We start from the raw sequence: 13642 nt of genomic DNA on the forward strand, positions 1-13642 counted from the left end.
TCTGTACAGAGACCATACCCTGAAGCCCATGGTGGCTCAGAGCTGCTCTTCCTCCTGACCCTTGACTGTGAAGCATACCTGGCTGCTCACTCACTGTGGTGGCTGCAGGTCAAGCAGGAGTCTAGCTCGCTACCTGGGCGCAGCCTCCCGTCCTCTGCTCCCTAGAGGTACGAGGGCAGGCCTGGCTGTGGGAGTCTGGGACTTACAGATGGATGGTGCTGGGCTCTGGACTCTTCAGACCCGATGGACACAGGCAGAGGCCACCAGGGACCCAACTGTGGGGTCAGCAGGGTGAGAAGTTAGACACTGGATCCCGGGGCTGGGGCGTGGAGGCCCAGGGGTCCAGAAGGTGAGCCTGAATGTAGAGGGTGTGGACCCAGGACTAGCTCCAGACTCTCCGCCTTCTCTGCCCTCAAGACCCTCACGCGTTCTTAGGGAGGCTTCTGTATTTCCTTTTACAAATGAAACGAGGTGGCAATAAGACGGTATGGGTGAGGGGGTGGGGGTGGGTAGGAAGGGAAGGGATGGGGCCTATTTACACGGGAGCTGGAGCAAGTTTGAGGTGAGGAGTCAGGGGATCGGGCAGGGAGGGGGAGCCCTGGCAGAGCCATAATCTTCCTATGTCACTGGCAGCCTGAGCCCTGCTGCCACCTCAGGGGGAGGGTCCTGGGGTCTGCTCAGCCCCAAGAGGCCCAAGTCCCAGCAGTCCGTACCAGCACCCTGGGGCTCCTCCTCCCCGCAGGATGTGTTAAGTGGGGTGAGGCTCGCGGCTGGGGCCCTGCTCGCGGCCAGAGTCCCGGTCCTTGTTCTCGGAGGAAGACGACGAGGAACTGGAGCCGTGGCTGCGGCCTGACTGCCGGTAGGCGGTGCTCAGCTCCTGCAGCCGCTCGGGCGTCGGCCCCCACTTGGCAAAGCCAGGGTCGTTCTGTAGGAAGAGCACGGCCGTGTTGTGGACGGCCTTGTAGTGCATTTCCTCCCTGTGGGCAAAGGAGCAGCTCAGGGTGGGGCTTGGCCCGGCCCGATCGGCCGGCCCTCCTGCCCCTGCCCTCCCCAGGCACCCACTTCTTGCAGACGTGCTGGGAGCCACTGCGGTACTCGTGCTCAAAGGCAGGCAGGACCAGCTGGTGGCGTTTGAAGCGGCTCTGCTCCATGCGGGTGAGCGCCGGTGTGGGGGGTTCTCGCCACTCCGGGATAAACACGATGAAGGACAGGGGCTCCGGGGAGCTCTCGAGCAGTTTCTGTGGGAGGGGGTACGGGGTGGACGTCAGAGGCTGCCCTCCGGGTGGCTGGCGATCCCGCTTGCCAACCTACCCCACCCCCACCGCCAGCAGCACACCCACCTCAAAGTGAGAGACCATGGCATCCATGAGTTCCTCGCAGAACGGAGGGTTGGCCTCAAAGGAACCACTCAGCGGGGAAAAATCCAGGCAGGGCCTGGGGATGGAGGTGAGCACTCTAAGTCCTGCCAGAATCCCAGCCCTCAACCGGAAACAGGTGCCGCCCCCACCTCGTTGAAAGGACGGCCCTGGTCAGGCCACAGGCCAACATTCACCCTTAATTCATCCTGGGACAAGGTGTGGCCGACTCCACTGGAGTGCTGAGGATGGAGAGGCTCGGGCTGGGCAGCCAAGTCCACCAGGCTGCTTAGTGGAATGGCTGGAGCTCAGATCCAGTTCGAGCCCCGCTGCCACCACAGCACAAGCCACAGCCAGGAGTTCCCCAGCTGCTGTGCTTTCCCTCTTGCTGGCCCAGGCTGGTCTTCCTACTGGAAGCCGTGTCCCCTTTCACCCATGCTCACGCCCCTCCAACACCCCACATTAGTCTGTAAGGTCCCCGAGGTCTGAATGATCTCTGAGCTCTGAATTACCACTTCCCATGCCTCTCAGTGCTGGGAACCACATGCTCCTATCCCAGCCTGGGCTTATTCACAGAGAAACCCACAAGGTGAGTTAGGGACTATCACAGGCTCCCGAAGTTCAGCGATAAGTCCAAAGTCACACAGCTAGCAAGGGGTGAAGGCAGGGACTACACCCAACACTGCCCAATCCCAAGTAGCTGGCCCAGGTGCAATCTATGCTCTAGAGGACCCCTTCCAGGGCCTGGGCAGAAGGGTCCCAGCAGCCCCTGGCTCCTGGCTCTCACCCGCGGGAGCCGAAGTAGCCATCTGTGTCTGGGAAGGCAGAGCAGTACTGGCGGAAGTAGCAGTTGAGGGGCGAGGCGAAGCACTCAAAGCTGACACTGAAGAGCCGGTGGAGGGCCTCAAAGACGTGCACGGGCAGCGATCCCTGCAGGCCTGTCCCCTCGTAGAGGCCCACGCCAAACATCATCTACACAGAGGCCACAGTCAGCCTCCAGGGCTCAGCCTTCCCCCTGCGTCTAGAAGAGCCCACCCCCAGCTGCCCCAGGCCCATACCTGGTACCGTCGGAGAAGACACCAGACTCGGGGCAGGAACCGCTCAAAGGCAGAGTCGTCAATGCAGCTGTAGCGGTAAAGCAGCCACTGTGGGACAGAGAGCAAGGCCCTTACACAGCGGCCCCTCACTCCCTCGTAACTGGCCTCTTGCTGAGGACGCTGGGTCAAGGACGAGGCAGCCCTCACTTCTTGCACCTGTGGGGACCTGCCTCCCCTTCACCCTAGCTCTTACCAGCTTGCTGAAGTAGTTGCGGCTGACCTTGACCATCTCCCCCTTATACCGGATGCAGACCACGTTATTCTCCATATGCATCTCCACGCTGGGCATGGGGGGCGCAGACACGGCCAGCCGGACCGGGTAACAGTACACCAGGCGGGGCTCCACTTCTGGGGCCTCCACCTCCTCTGTGGGCAGGGAGAGCAATGAGGGGCCTCCCTGCAGCGGCTCTGCTAATCCTCACCCCGGACGGACGGACGGCCTCTGCCCCCCGTGTGCTCACACACGTACCCCAGTAACCAAGGGAGGTAAGTCTAATCCCACGGAGGAGCAGAATGCAGCTCAGACGGTTTGAGAACAAAGTTCTTGGCAGGGGCAAGAACTGGTGGCCTGTGTCGCCATGCTGCATACCGACACAAACCCCCGGTTGGCCACGTGGAAGTAGAACTGTGGCACGTCCGTGATTACGGTACCCTACTTAGGCATCTTTTTGGGTCAAGCGCTTCGAATTACCACTGAGTTCTCGTATGATTCTACGGCTGGGTATTAGCCTGCAGGGTGGGGGAACCGGGGCTTGCAGAAAGCAGCTGTGAATGCAAGTCGTCCACCCAACTGCTTACCCCCGGCCTGTCGTGTCCACCACCTTCCAGCTCCCCCATTCCCAACCCTTCTCCAGTTCCTGGAGGAGTGCTGGGAACCCTGCACCGAAAGACAGCAGGGCCTGCCTCAGACACTGCCGGGAGAAACGGGCTTGCCCAAACCAGCCGTGGCCTAGAGGCTCAGCCTTGCTTGTCCCTTCACTCAGGGCCTGGGGTACACCGTTGACGGCATCACAGCTGGCTCCCTGCCACCGGCCCCTCACCTGGGATGTTGTTTTCCTTGAGGATGGCCAGGTGTTTCTCTCGGATCCGTTTGACATACTCCAGGGAGATGTGGTAGATCTTACTGCAGATGCCCTCCACGGAGTCCTTGGCCGCGGCGGAGACGTGGGGGCCACACTGCCTCCGCAGATGCTCCAGGCGGTCCTGGAGGAGACACTCTTGATCAGGGCTCTCGGTGGCTGTTGAGGGAGGGCTGGTGGATTCTAGCAGTCCTCGCTTTGAAACCGGCTGTTACTTACTAGCTGTGTCACTTGGACAAGTCCCTTGGCATCTCTGAATCTTAATTCCTCTACTGTCAAGGGAACACACAGTACTCACCTGATAAGGCAGTTTAAGTATTAAATGTGATCATTCCCATTAAGGGCTTACCAAGCCCCTGGCATACAGCAAGTGTCCGATAAATGCCAGCACCTATGGTTGGGGTTACACTGTGCCAGATCCCATGATAATTGCTGGGGAAACACACAAAACCAGGCACAGTCCCCGCTTATAAAGCATTTGCCAACTATCAGGGAGAGACACCATTACAAAACGGGGTCCTTGGTCATTGCAGATTTGAAATTTGAGCTTTTAGCAACTTGCAAGGATTTAACTAGGCATTTGTAATTTTGCTGAATCACACGTGTGAAAGTGATGAGTGAAAATGAGTCACTCTGGCTAGTGAGCACACCTACCTTTGTCACTCTACGTGTCAAGTACAGTTACTATCGTGAAGTGCGAAACCTTGTCTCTTGTGAAAAATGGTCCTGAAAAGAAAGCCCATTGCTAGTGCTGGTGGACAGTTAGAGAAGTGACGGGTCTGGGCCAGAAAACAGAACTGTTGTGGACACAGTAAAGTAGGGAAATGAGTCTGGTGCCAGCTCGTAACTGTGATGAGCGCACACACCCCAGAAAAGGCAGTCTGTCAATCTGTGTCCAAAAATCTATTCAAGGGAGATGCTGAACATTAAGTTGAAAAAGCTACTTATGGTGTGTGGCTGAGCACGGGATTCTGTTAAGAACCTTAACGAAGAGAGTCTTTTAGGAGAGAGCCAGGAACCTGGACACACCTCTCTACATGCAGGAGTTTAGGGACCAATGAGCATCAAAGGTTTACTGAAGTGCACAGGAACAGGATGCTGTGGGGCTCCGCCCGGCCTGGGCAGGCAGAGTGGGCTTCTCGGAGGAAGCAACCCCAGAGCCTTTCCACGGGCCTCCTTACCCGGGGCCACTCACCATGTAGTCCTCCTTAGAGGCAGAGTGGTCCTTCCGCAGCCAGCTGAAGGTGTCCTCCACGTTCCATTTGACCACCTTCCTGCTGTCGGGGGACGCACTCCTGCCGGTGGAGGGAGCTATCAGGCATCTGTCCACACTCCTTACTCCTCCCACCCCACCTGCACTGACATTCGGGCTCTTGTTCTGCCTTTGAGAGCCAGCCCTCCTCCTGCCACCAAGCGTAATGACTGCACTCCATTAGATGGGCCACATGGCCCAGGACCTCCCCACTCTGATCACACACCCAGCTTGCTGGGGGCAGGAAAGAGCAAACCTGGATTCGATGAGCCGCCTAGCAGCCTCTGCATATTTAAAGAGCAGGCGCTTGGCTTCCTCCCGGAACTTGATTCGGGATAACCTGGGATAGAGAACGGATAGAGTTAGGAGCCTTCGATGCAGAACTGGCTACACAACCCTTAGCTGGCCCCAGCTGCGCAGGTGTACCTGATGGGAATGTCATTCATGATTTCGCGAAACATGGAGGGCGACACGACCGGTTCACAGTTGCTCGGCAACAGGGGGTCAGAGCCTTTGTCCACGACCTTGCGCTCCAGCATCCAGCGGTTGAAGGATTCTCGAGGGGGCTCGATGCCTGCAGGACAGAAGAGCTGGTGAAGGTCTGGCTTTAGACAGGAGGCATCGTGTGGGCACTGGAGGTGCAACAGTAAATGACAGCCTGTTAAGTCAGGAGCTCATGTTCCAGGCAACACCTCCCAAAGTATATTCTAAGAATCGCTAGTTTCATAAAGGGTGTTGGTAGATGATCCTTAGGGTAAAAGGGGAAAAGAGAAACACTATATTCCAGCAAAGTTAAGCAGGCTTATTTACTAATTAATAAAAGCTGCAGTTTACTGAGGACTTTCCATTCCTCTTACTCCTAGTAGTAGCAAGGCCATCAGGACAGATACTTCTGTTTTTGTATCACAGAGACATAAAAAGGCTTCAAATGATACCTGGCAAACGAAGCACTCTGGAAGTGTTAACGATTCCTTTTGTAGTTACTGATGCCAGCCACCCTTTCTGGAAGCGGTTAGAGGAGCTGGGGCTCCAGGCAGGCCCGTCCCCATCCACTGCCTATGCTCTGGGCCACTAGGCTCCCCTGCACCATTCCCCAAGCCCGGTTATTGCTCGCGGCAGGTGGAAACAGGGCTCTGAGGCCCCGGAGGCAGTTACCCTCTCGCTGCTGGCACAGCTCCCGATAGTGCTGCCGAAGCTTGAGGATGAGCTGGGAGCGCAGCAGCTCCACCTCGGGGTGCGGGGGCAGCACCTCTGAAGGCCCCCGGTGCTTGATGACCGCGTTGGTCTGGATGTCCAGATCCCAGTACACCCTTGGGGCACAGAAAAGAGCAACGAGGACAGTAGAGGAAAAGGAAGGAGGGGTGCCCTGGCTGCCACCACACCCCGGTCGCCCAGGCACGCAGGCCGCATCAGTGTGTGCCCCCAAGGGACTATAGCAGGGACTCACTCGGTGGGCCGGAGGAGAGCCGCCTGCTGTTTATCTTCAGGGGATGTTCCCCACATCTTCAGTGTTGGGGTTCCTGGGATACTGGGGGAGCTAGGCACCGATGGGCCCGTGGGTGTCACAGGGATTTCAATCTAGAGCAAAAAAAGGAGAAGGCATCAGGGTCAGGAGAGTCAGCCTATGGTTCCAGCACCAAACCCAGTGAGCTGTGCCCAGGCCCCGCTCCTGACCGACCTGCCACTGCCCGGCCTTTGCAGGGAAGCTGCTGGCTGCCCGCCTGGCTTGGCCACTCGCCAGCCAGGTCCTCAGAGCCCGCCAGCACTCACCTTGGGCTTCTTCACACCATTGCCGCTTGGCTGCTCTTCCGAGAGCTGCCGCTTTCGGGGCTTGTTCTCAGCCGGGGGGGTTTCCACCAAACTGGAGTCTTGGGGCAGTGGGGTCGCATTCAGCCCCAAAGGGTCCGACTGGTGGAGGGAGACCAGCAGAATTGCAACCGGGGCCAGTGGGTTAGGAGTCCCGGTAATACGGAATCCTGATGCCCTCCTGACCCCTGCTCCTACTGCTCAGAGACTGGGATGCAGAAAGAACGCTGGGCTCCAGTCCCACTGGCTACTTGCAACCATGTGACCTTGGCGGAGTTCCATCCTGTCCTAATTCCCTCACATTCAAAATGGCCCTCCTGCTAAACAGGCCCAACCTCCCATTGGGAAGACGATTAAATGAGTCAGTGAATATGACCAGCTTAACATGACCTCTGGCATGAGATAAACACACTGTACACATTGATTTCTTAAATACCAGAGAGTCAGGAATAAAGGAAAGAGTCAAGAAATGCTTGTTTTTGAAAAAGCAAGGCCCTGTGGGTGGAATGCCTTTGGCAACACCAAAAAGAAGCATGATGGTAGGCAGGGTGGCCCTGAGATCCTAAGAGGTTTGAGTCCAGCTCTGCCTCTTACTGGCTTGAGGTCTCAGGCCAATCATTTCCCATCTCTGAGCCTCAGTGTCTTCATCTGCAAAATGGGAGTGCCAACTAGCTTGATTATGCCCAGAAAAAAAAGTTCACCCCAACTGACAGGGATCCAAAAGCCCACGTTTCTGGCAGACGGCCCGTGTTGCTACTTCCCTATCACATTGACCTTTCCACTTCTAGAACGTGCTTCTCCCCTCTTAACAACTTTTCTCTTTGCTAACTCTGTCACCTTAAATGCTAATTCAAAGAGACGCTTTCCTGTCCCGTCCTGTCCACTCCCCTGCCCCAAACTGGACCATGGTCCCTGCTGTACTCTAACACTATTCTTCATACACAAGCCAAATGTAATTGTACTGGCCCCTCAGCAGACTGTGGGCCCCCCGAGAGTACAAGGGAACGACCATGTCTGTCTTGGTTCACAACTGCATTACAGGCACAGTAACAGGTAGTTCAATATCACATACTATTTACAATCGTCTCTTTACAGGTCAATCTCCCCTATTTGAGTATAGGTTCCTTGCTAGCAGGGAATATGTCTTCTCTCGTGTACTATATCCCCAGGTCCCAACACAGGACTAGGCTCATAATAGCTGCTCAAGATACGTTTGGGGGAAGGCCCAGACGCCAGAAGCTGCTTTGAGACCCCTGCCCTAGGCTGGCACTCACAATCACGTCATGTTGGCCCAGCACAGGCATCTCCCACAGGGACTGGTTGGTAAATCGGTTGAAGTAGTAGGGACGGTTCTCCCTCCTGCTCCAGCACTTCTCCCAGCCCGCGTGCACCAGCTCCTCTGCAAACAAGCATGGAACCCGGCCAGGGTCAGGGCTGCTCCTGGGGCATCTTTCCTACCCCACCACCCTACCCTGCCCCTCGCCAGTACCTGGGAGGTCCTGCACCAGGCGGATGGGCTTTGGAGAACAGGGCTGGCTCTGATTGGAGGTGCCCGGGGAGTGACTCAGCAGGGACGCTTCCTCCCGGGGGCTGCCGTGATTCTCATTGGCCATCTCCGCACCCACACCGGACCTGCCACACAGAGGACCGAAGGGTGTTAGGCCAGCAGGGTGTGGAGGTCAGCTCCACCCCCAGCCCCCCCCCACCAATTACAACCCACTGAGGGCCCCCCTGACCACTTGTAGATCTGAAAAAAGTCACTCTGGTCCTGTCCTGGAGGGCCAGTGTGGTACCACGGGAGCCCTGGGACCAAAGTTGCAGTTCTCTCAACTGTAAAATGGGTGCACTCCTGTTGCTCCTTCTGCCTGAAATGCTCTCCCCAGTTCTCTGCCTGGCTTGTCACTATGTTCACATGCTCCAGGAAGCCTTCCTAGACTCTCCCTTCCCAAAGCTAGGAGGTCAGAGCCCATCCGCAGGGCCATGAACACCTCCACCGTAGCACTCAGTCTGGTCTATGAACTGGATTGGTCTCCCCATCAGACTGTCAGAACTCCCAGGGCTAGGAACTGGGTCCAGTTCTCTCCAGCGCTCAGCATGGTACCTGGACCCAACAGGAACTCCATTCATTCTGCAAATATTTACAAAGCACAGAGTGCCACAAATGACAGAACAGGGTCTGCCCTTGGGAAGCAACTCCCACAAAAAAGAACAGTAAATCCTCCTCTCCCCTGTTCCTATCCAATACAATCTAACTGGAACAAAGTGCAGCCCAGAGTGGGCCATGGCATCTAACTGGCTGCTTCATTCTACACTTCAGGGCAGGAAACAATCTGCTGCTAAAGAAACCAGTGGGACTGAGAAGAAACATCTAATTCAGTCCTTCCTAATCCCCAGGTGAAAATTTACCAGGAAGCAGATCAGCTCCTTCCGATTTGTATTCTCCACTACCTTCGCCCAAAGCACACCCAGCACGAGCCTCAATGGCCAAAGTGGTTCCCAATCTGGCTGTTCGACTTCTAGGGGCCCAACTGAGATTGAACTGGTGATCCCAAAGTTGTTTTCAATATGCCACAGCACCCAAAGAAACATTTACCCACAAAAAGAGCACGAAGCCATGTTTAACCATCAGTTATCTTTGCTTGCTGACATTTTATCAACTCCTTGTGGTCACACTGATTATCTCATGCTGATCAGAAGCTCTGATTGGCTGTTGACGACATCATAGGAATCACTGGGACATTAATTTTATTGTACACTCAGTCATAGATGTCTTTGTTAATTTGGAAAGAGAAAAGTGAATGGTTACTTTGTCAGTACAGTTTGGCAGATAAAAAATGCACGGAGCAAGAGGACATACATACAACCAAAGGGGGCCATGATAACAAAAAGGTTCGGAACCACTAACCAAGGGGAGAAAAAGCTTGATTCTCTGGGTAGGAGGGATTCCCGATGCCTTGGGGCTGAGCCCACAGGTCTCAAGGCTGGACAAGGTCCCTCTTTTTCTCACCCTCTGGGGTCTGCAATGCTAGCATGAGAGGGTTTTCTTCTCCAACCAGGTGGACCCCCACGTCACAGGGTCCAACAGAGGCAGGGGGAGGCCTGCAGGAAGGCTCAGCACAGGTGGGTGGCCGGGTCAGCAGTGGAGTGAACGGGGGCCCAGGGACCTCCTCGCATCAGCAACTGCAGAGCAAATAGAAGAGAGAGTCACAGACCTGTGAAATGCTGCACAGCAGGGACAAAATAAGAGGGGCAATGACACAGCAAGTTGGGAGCCCCCAGGACAAGGCAGGAGACACTGTGGGAGATCTGGGGATTCAAGGGATGAAATGGTACTTCTCAAGGTTCCCAAACCAAAACATTTCACAGACTTGCCGCCTGAAGTCACATGGGCTCCGGGATGAGGAGGGCCCTAAGCCTGGTTTAATGCTCCACTGTTACTGTCTTTGAAATTTTTAATAAATTTTTAACAGAGGGGACCCACATTTTCATTTTGCACACGGGACCCCACAAATTGTGTAGCTGCTCCTATCAACCAAAATATCCCTAAGATAAAAGTGAACATATAGTTGTCCCTTAACAACATGGGTCCAAACCACACGGGTCCACTTACACATGGCTTTTTTTCAACATGATACAGCGCTATAAATGTATTTACTTGTCCTTATGATTTTCTTAACATTTTCTTTGCTCTAGCTCATTTTAAAAATACAGTATATAATTCATATAACATACAAAACATGTGTTCACCGACTGCTTATGTTGCCAGAAAGGCTTCTGGTTAACTGCAGGCTATTAGTGAAGTTTTGGGGAGTCCAAAGTTATACTGGGATTTTCCACTGCACTGGAGATCAGTGCCCCTAACTCTTGTGTTGTTCAAGGGTCAACTGTACTTATCACAGATCAGAGGCCACAAAAAACACGTTTCTTGGAATCAATCTTTTAACACGTTACATGCAAATGCATTACATAACTCGGCATGTTCAACTTTATTGAAAAATATTTTTGCCAATAAATATCGTGTGACGTTGAGGCACCACGTAGCTGAACCATGCACAGGCAGCACATGCAGCCCAGCTCGGTGAGGCCAAACAGGGACACTGCAGTGTTTCCAAAACCCGTATCACAGCCATCAGAGGGCCTGTAATAGAAATCCAGATTCCCGCCCGTCCCTCACCTCACATCGTAGGAGTCAGAAATGGAGAAGGGAGACACACAAGAATTTGTATTTTTTTAAACGCACTCCAGAGGTGGGACTGGGAAACAGGATGACAAATTTTACACCAGTTCAAACCTTTACCAATTTTTTACGATTAAAACTTTTTTCTTAATTTCCCAGGTGATTTGGAAGCAGCGGGTTGGTGGCCAAAGAACCTGCTCTGAGTGTGGACAGACCCGGGGTCCAGATCCTTCTGCCGCGCGTTCCGACTTACAAACAGGAATGACTCGATCTCTATGGTCTCTACACGTAGAGTCTAGTATATTGTACACTTAAAGTAAGAAATAACTCTATTATTAAGATAACGTTTTTATTTATCCTGAGGTTTCCCGGCCCCTCGCATACCACAGTTAAGTGCCGATCAGCTTAATAAACAACTGTATCTGCGCAACCGGAGGAACCCACCAGAAGGAAAAGAACCCGGTTACGGGATTGGAAGACGGGGCGGGACCATCTCAGTAATGTGCCAATCAGAACCCTCCAAACCAATAGGGCGGAGCCAAACAACTTCCAAAATGCGCAGGCGCGGGGGCCACAAGAGACGGGGACTACACCCCCCCCCCCCCGCCAGCGCGCGCACCCTTTCCCTTCCCCTCCCCCCAAACCCCAGCGGGGGCGGGCTGTTTGGCGCGCGCGCGCCGGCCCATCTCCCGGGCTCCGCCCCCCGCCCCACCGCGCGCTCCCGCCCCCGGGCTGAGGCGACTCAGAGTCGGAGCCCGACACAAAGGCGGTGGCGGCGGCAGCGGCGGAGGGGCCCTAGAGGCCGCTCCGCCCGCGCTCTCCGGGCCCACCTCCCTCACCCAAGCTACCGGCCCGGCCGCCCACCCGCGGGCCTAAGATGGCGGCGGCGGCAGAGACAGGGCAAGCGGTGGCCCCGAGCGGAAAGCGCCGGAGGGGCCACCGCAGCCCGGCTTCGGATCCCCGGAACCCGGAGCGGCTCGCGGCGGGACCATGGCTTCCTGGGGCTCTTACCTGCCCGGAGCGGACTGGAGGGGACGCGGCTACACGTTCTGCTCGACCTCCCGTTTTGCCGCCTCCGCCTCGCCCTCCCCAGCGCCGCTGCCGCCATCTTGTGTCCCGGGCCGGGACTCCGCGCTGCGCATGCGCCGGTACCGCCTCTGAGGGACCTCGCCGCTGCCGCGCCGCCATCTTGAGTGTGGCAGAACCGGCCGACTCCTCAGAGCCTGCTTGCTTTCGGCCCCTTCCCTTCCTCCCGTCCTTCCCTGCTATTCCATGCGGGTCTCAGGAGGGCAGGGCAGCTTTGCGGGCCGTGGGGTGTGAACTGAGGAAGGAACGAGCTCACAAACACGCTCCCTGCCTCTGTTTCCCCCGCGAGCACACCCGCTGGGGCTGGAGGACCTAGGTGGGAGGTGCACCAACCGGGCCGGACTGAGTGTGCGCACCGGGGGGCGCGGGGCGGGCTGGGAACCTGCGGGCGCTCGGCAAAGACGCCGGCCCGGGGGCGGGGTTGTGGTGACGCAGCTCTGGGCGTAGCGGGGGCCTGGGTCCTAGTTCCGGCGCGGCTGTGTCATTGATGTCCAGTCGCTTACCCTCTCTGAGCATCTGTCAAGAATGTTTTCCAGCCATTTTCTATGTCGAGGCTGCATGCAAATCGAATCTTCTCCCAGGATGAGGCTTCACAAGCTACAAGTGTTCCTGGGTAGAAGAAACTTAAAACAGCCGTGGGAGCCATAATAAAGGTGGCTTTGGCGAAGTTAGGAATGCAACTAAAATGCATCAGTGGGGGTCTTCCAACACTGACCTATCTATGGCTACTAATTGCGGTGCAAAACCTCACTGAGACCTCAGACCAGCCATAAATGCCAAGCAGGAGATACAGTTGCTAGGTTCCCCCACGCGCGGCTCCCTACAGGATTCTTGGGCAGAGGCTGTCAGACGACTCAATAGCCCCACCTCCGTCGGGCCTCCTTAGTAAACTGACCTCAACAGTGGCTTGAGACGAACACAAGGTTGCCATCTGCCGTTCGCCTTGCATCTCCCAAGTGGAGCCAGAGACTGCAGGTTCCCCGGGCTGGGCTGCACGCAGCCTCCGGTGTGCATGATGCCCGGCCCCGTGCAGCTGGGTGGGGGTGGGGGAGTGTCAGCAAAACGTGAGGCAAATAGTATGAACTAGGGTGCTCATGAGTCTGGCTGGTTCAGATCTGTATCCTCCGCCCTGGACGTGTGGCCTTGAAGGAGTTGTTCGACATCTTTAAGCTGTAGTTTCCTGTAATGGAAGAGAAGTCCACCTGGCGAGAACTGAGATGGCGTCTGTAAAGTACTCAGCACATGTGGGACCTGGCATTTAATAAATGTTAGCTGTTGTGAGGGTTTCTCCAAGTAGATTTGAGCCTTCCCCAAATACACCTGCTCCGGATAGGCCCAGTAAGTGCAGCCAAATCCTGCCCTTACAGAGAGTCCAGTTCACTTGGGAAGCTTGATGGGAAATCAGATGCCTGGTGCCCACCTTAGACCTATATAGCGGGGACCAGATGTCCTGCTCTCCCTGGGACAGCCTTGGTTTATATCTGTTGTCCTGGCATAATTATTAATATTGCATCCTTTCTCAAAAGCGCCCTGGTTTGGACAATAAATTATACGGTCACTCTAGATTTACAGAATACCTAGTTTTTGTTCTTAAGATTTTTTTTTTTAAGTAATCTCTACACCCAATGTGGAGCTTGAAATCACAACCCCGAGATCAAGAGTCTCAAGCTCCGCTGACTGAGCCAGCCAGGCGTCCCAAAAGGCCTAGTTTTGCAAGCTCCCCAGCTAGTACTTACTAACACAGGAGTGTAAAAACCATGTACTGATTGCTATCTGTTCCTGTTTTTTTG

At 55.4% G+C, this 13642-nt stretch overlaps 1 protein-coding gene across 8 annotated transcripts; it reads right to left on the reverse strand.

The window, feature by feature from the left end:
• Positions 1-431: 431 nt before the first annotated feature.
• On the reverse strand, positions 432-12206 carry PCIF1 (phosphorylated CTD interacting factor 1). 8 transcript variants are annotated; one of them, XM_045053528.1, is made up of 18 exons: positions 11778-12206; positions 9597-9769; positions 9183-9296; positions 8079-8221; positions 7864-7988; positions 6554-6691; positions 6231-6361; positions 5939-6102; positions 5210-5357; positions 5040-5123; positions 4727-4826; positions 3493-3655; positions 2646-2818; positions 2414-2500; positions 2143-2327; positions 1341-1434; positions 1063-1238; positions 432-977 (listed from the first exon to the last, which is right to left on the reverse strand). In XM_045053528.1, exons 3-18 carry the CDS (start codon positions 9203-9205, stop codon positions 749-751), a joined length of 2163 nt encoding a protein of 720 aa, XP_044909463.1. In that variant the 5' UTR covers positions 9206-9296; positions 9597-9769; positions 11778-12206; the 3' UTR covers positions 432-748. The 8 variants fall into 8 exon arrangements, with proteins under 8 accessions (XP_044909463.1, XP_044909464.1, XP_044909461.1 ...); XM_045053529.1 differs by having other exon boundaries at positions 9183-9359; XM_045053526.1 differs by having other exon boundaries at positions 9495-9769.
• Between the last annotated feature and the right edge of the window lie 1436 nt (positions 12207-13642).

This window comes from Felis catus, chromosome A3, assembly GCF_018350175.1.
Source record: "Felis catus isolate Fca126 chromosome A3, F.catus_Fca126_mat1.0, whole genome shotgun sequence".
Taxonomy (NCBI): domain Eukaryota; kingdom Metazoa; phylum Chordata; class Mammalia; order Carnivora; family Felidae; genus Felis; species Felis catus.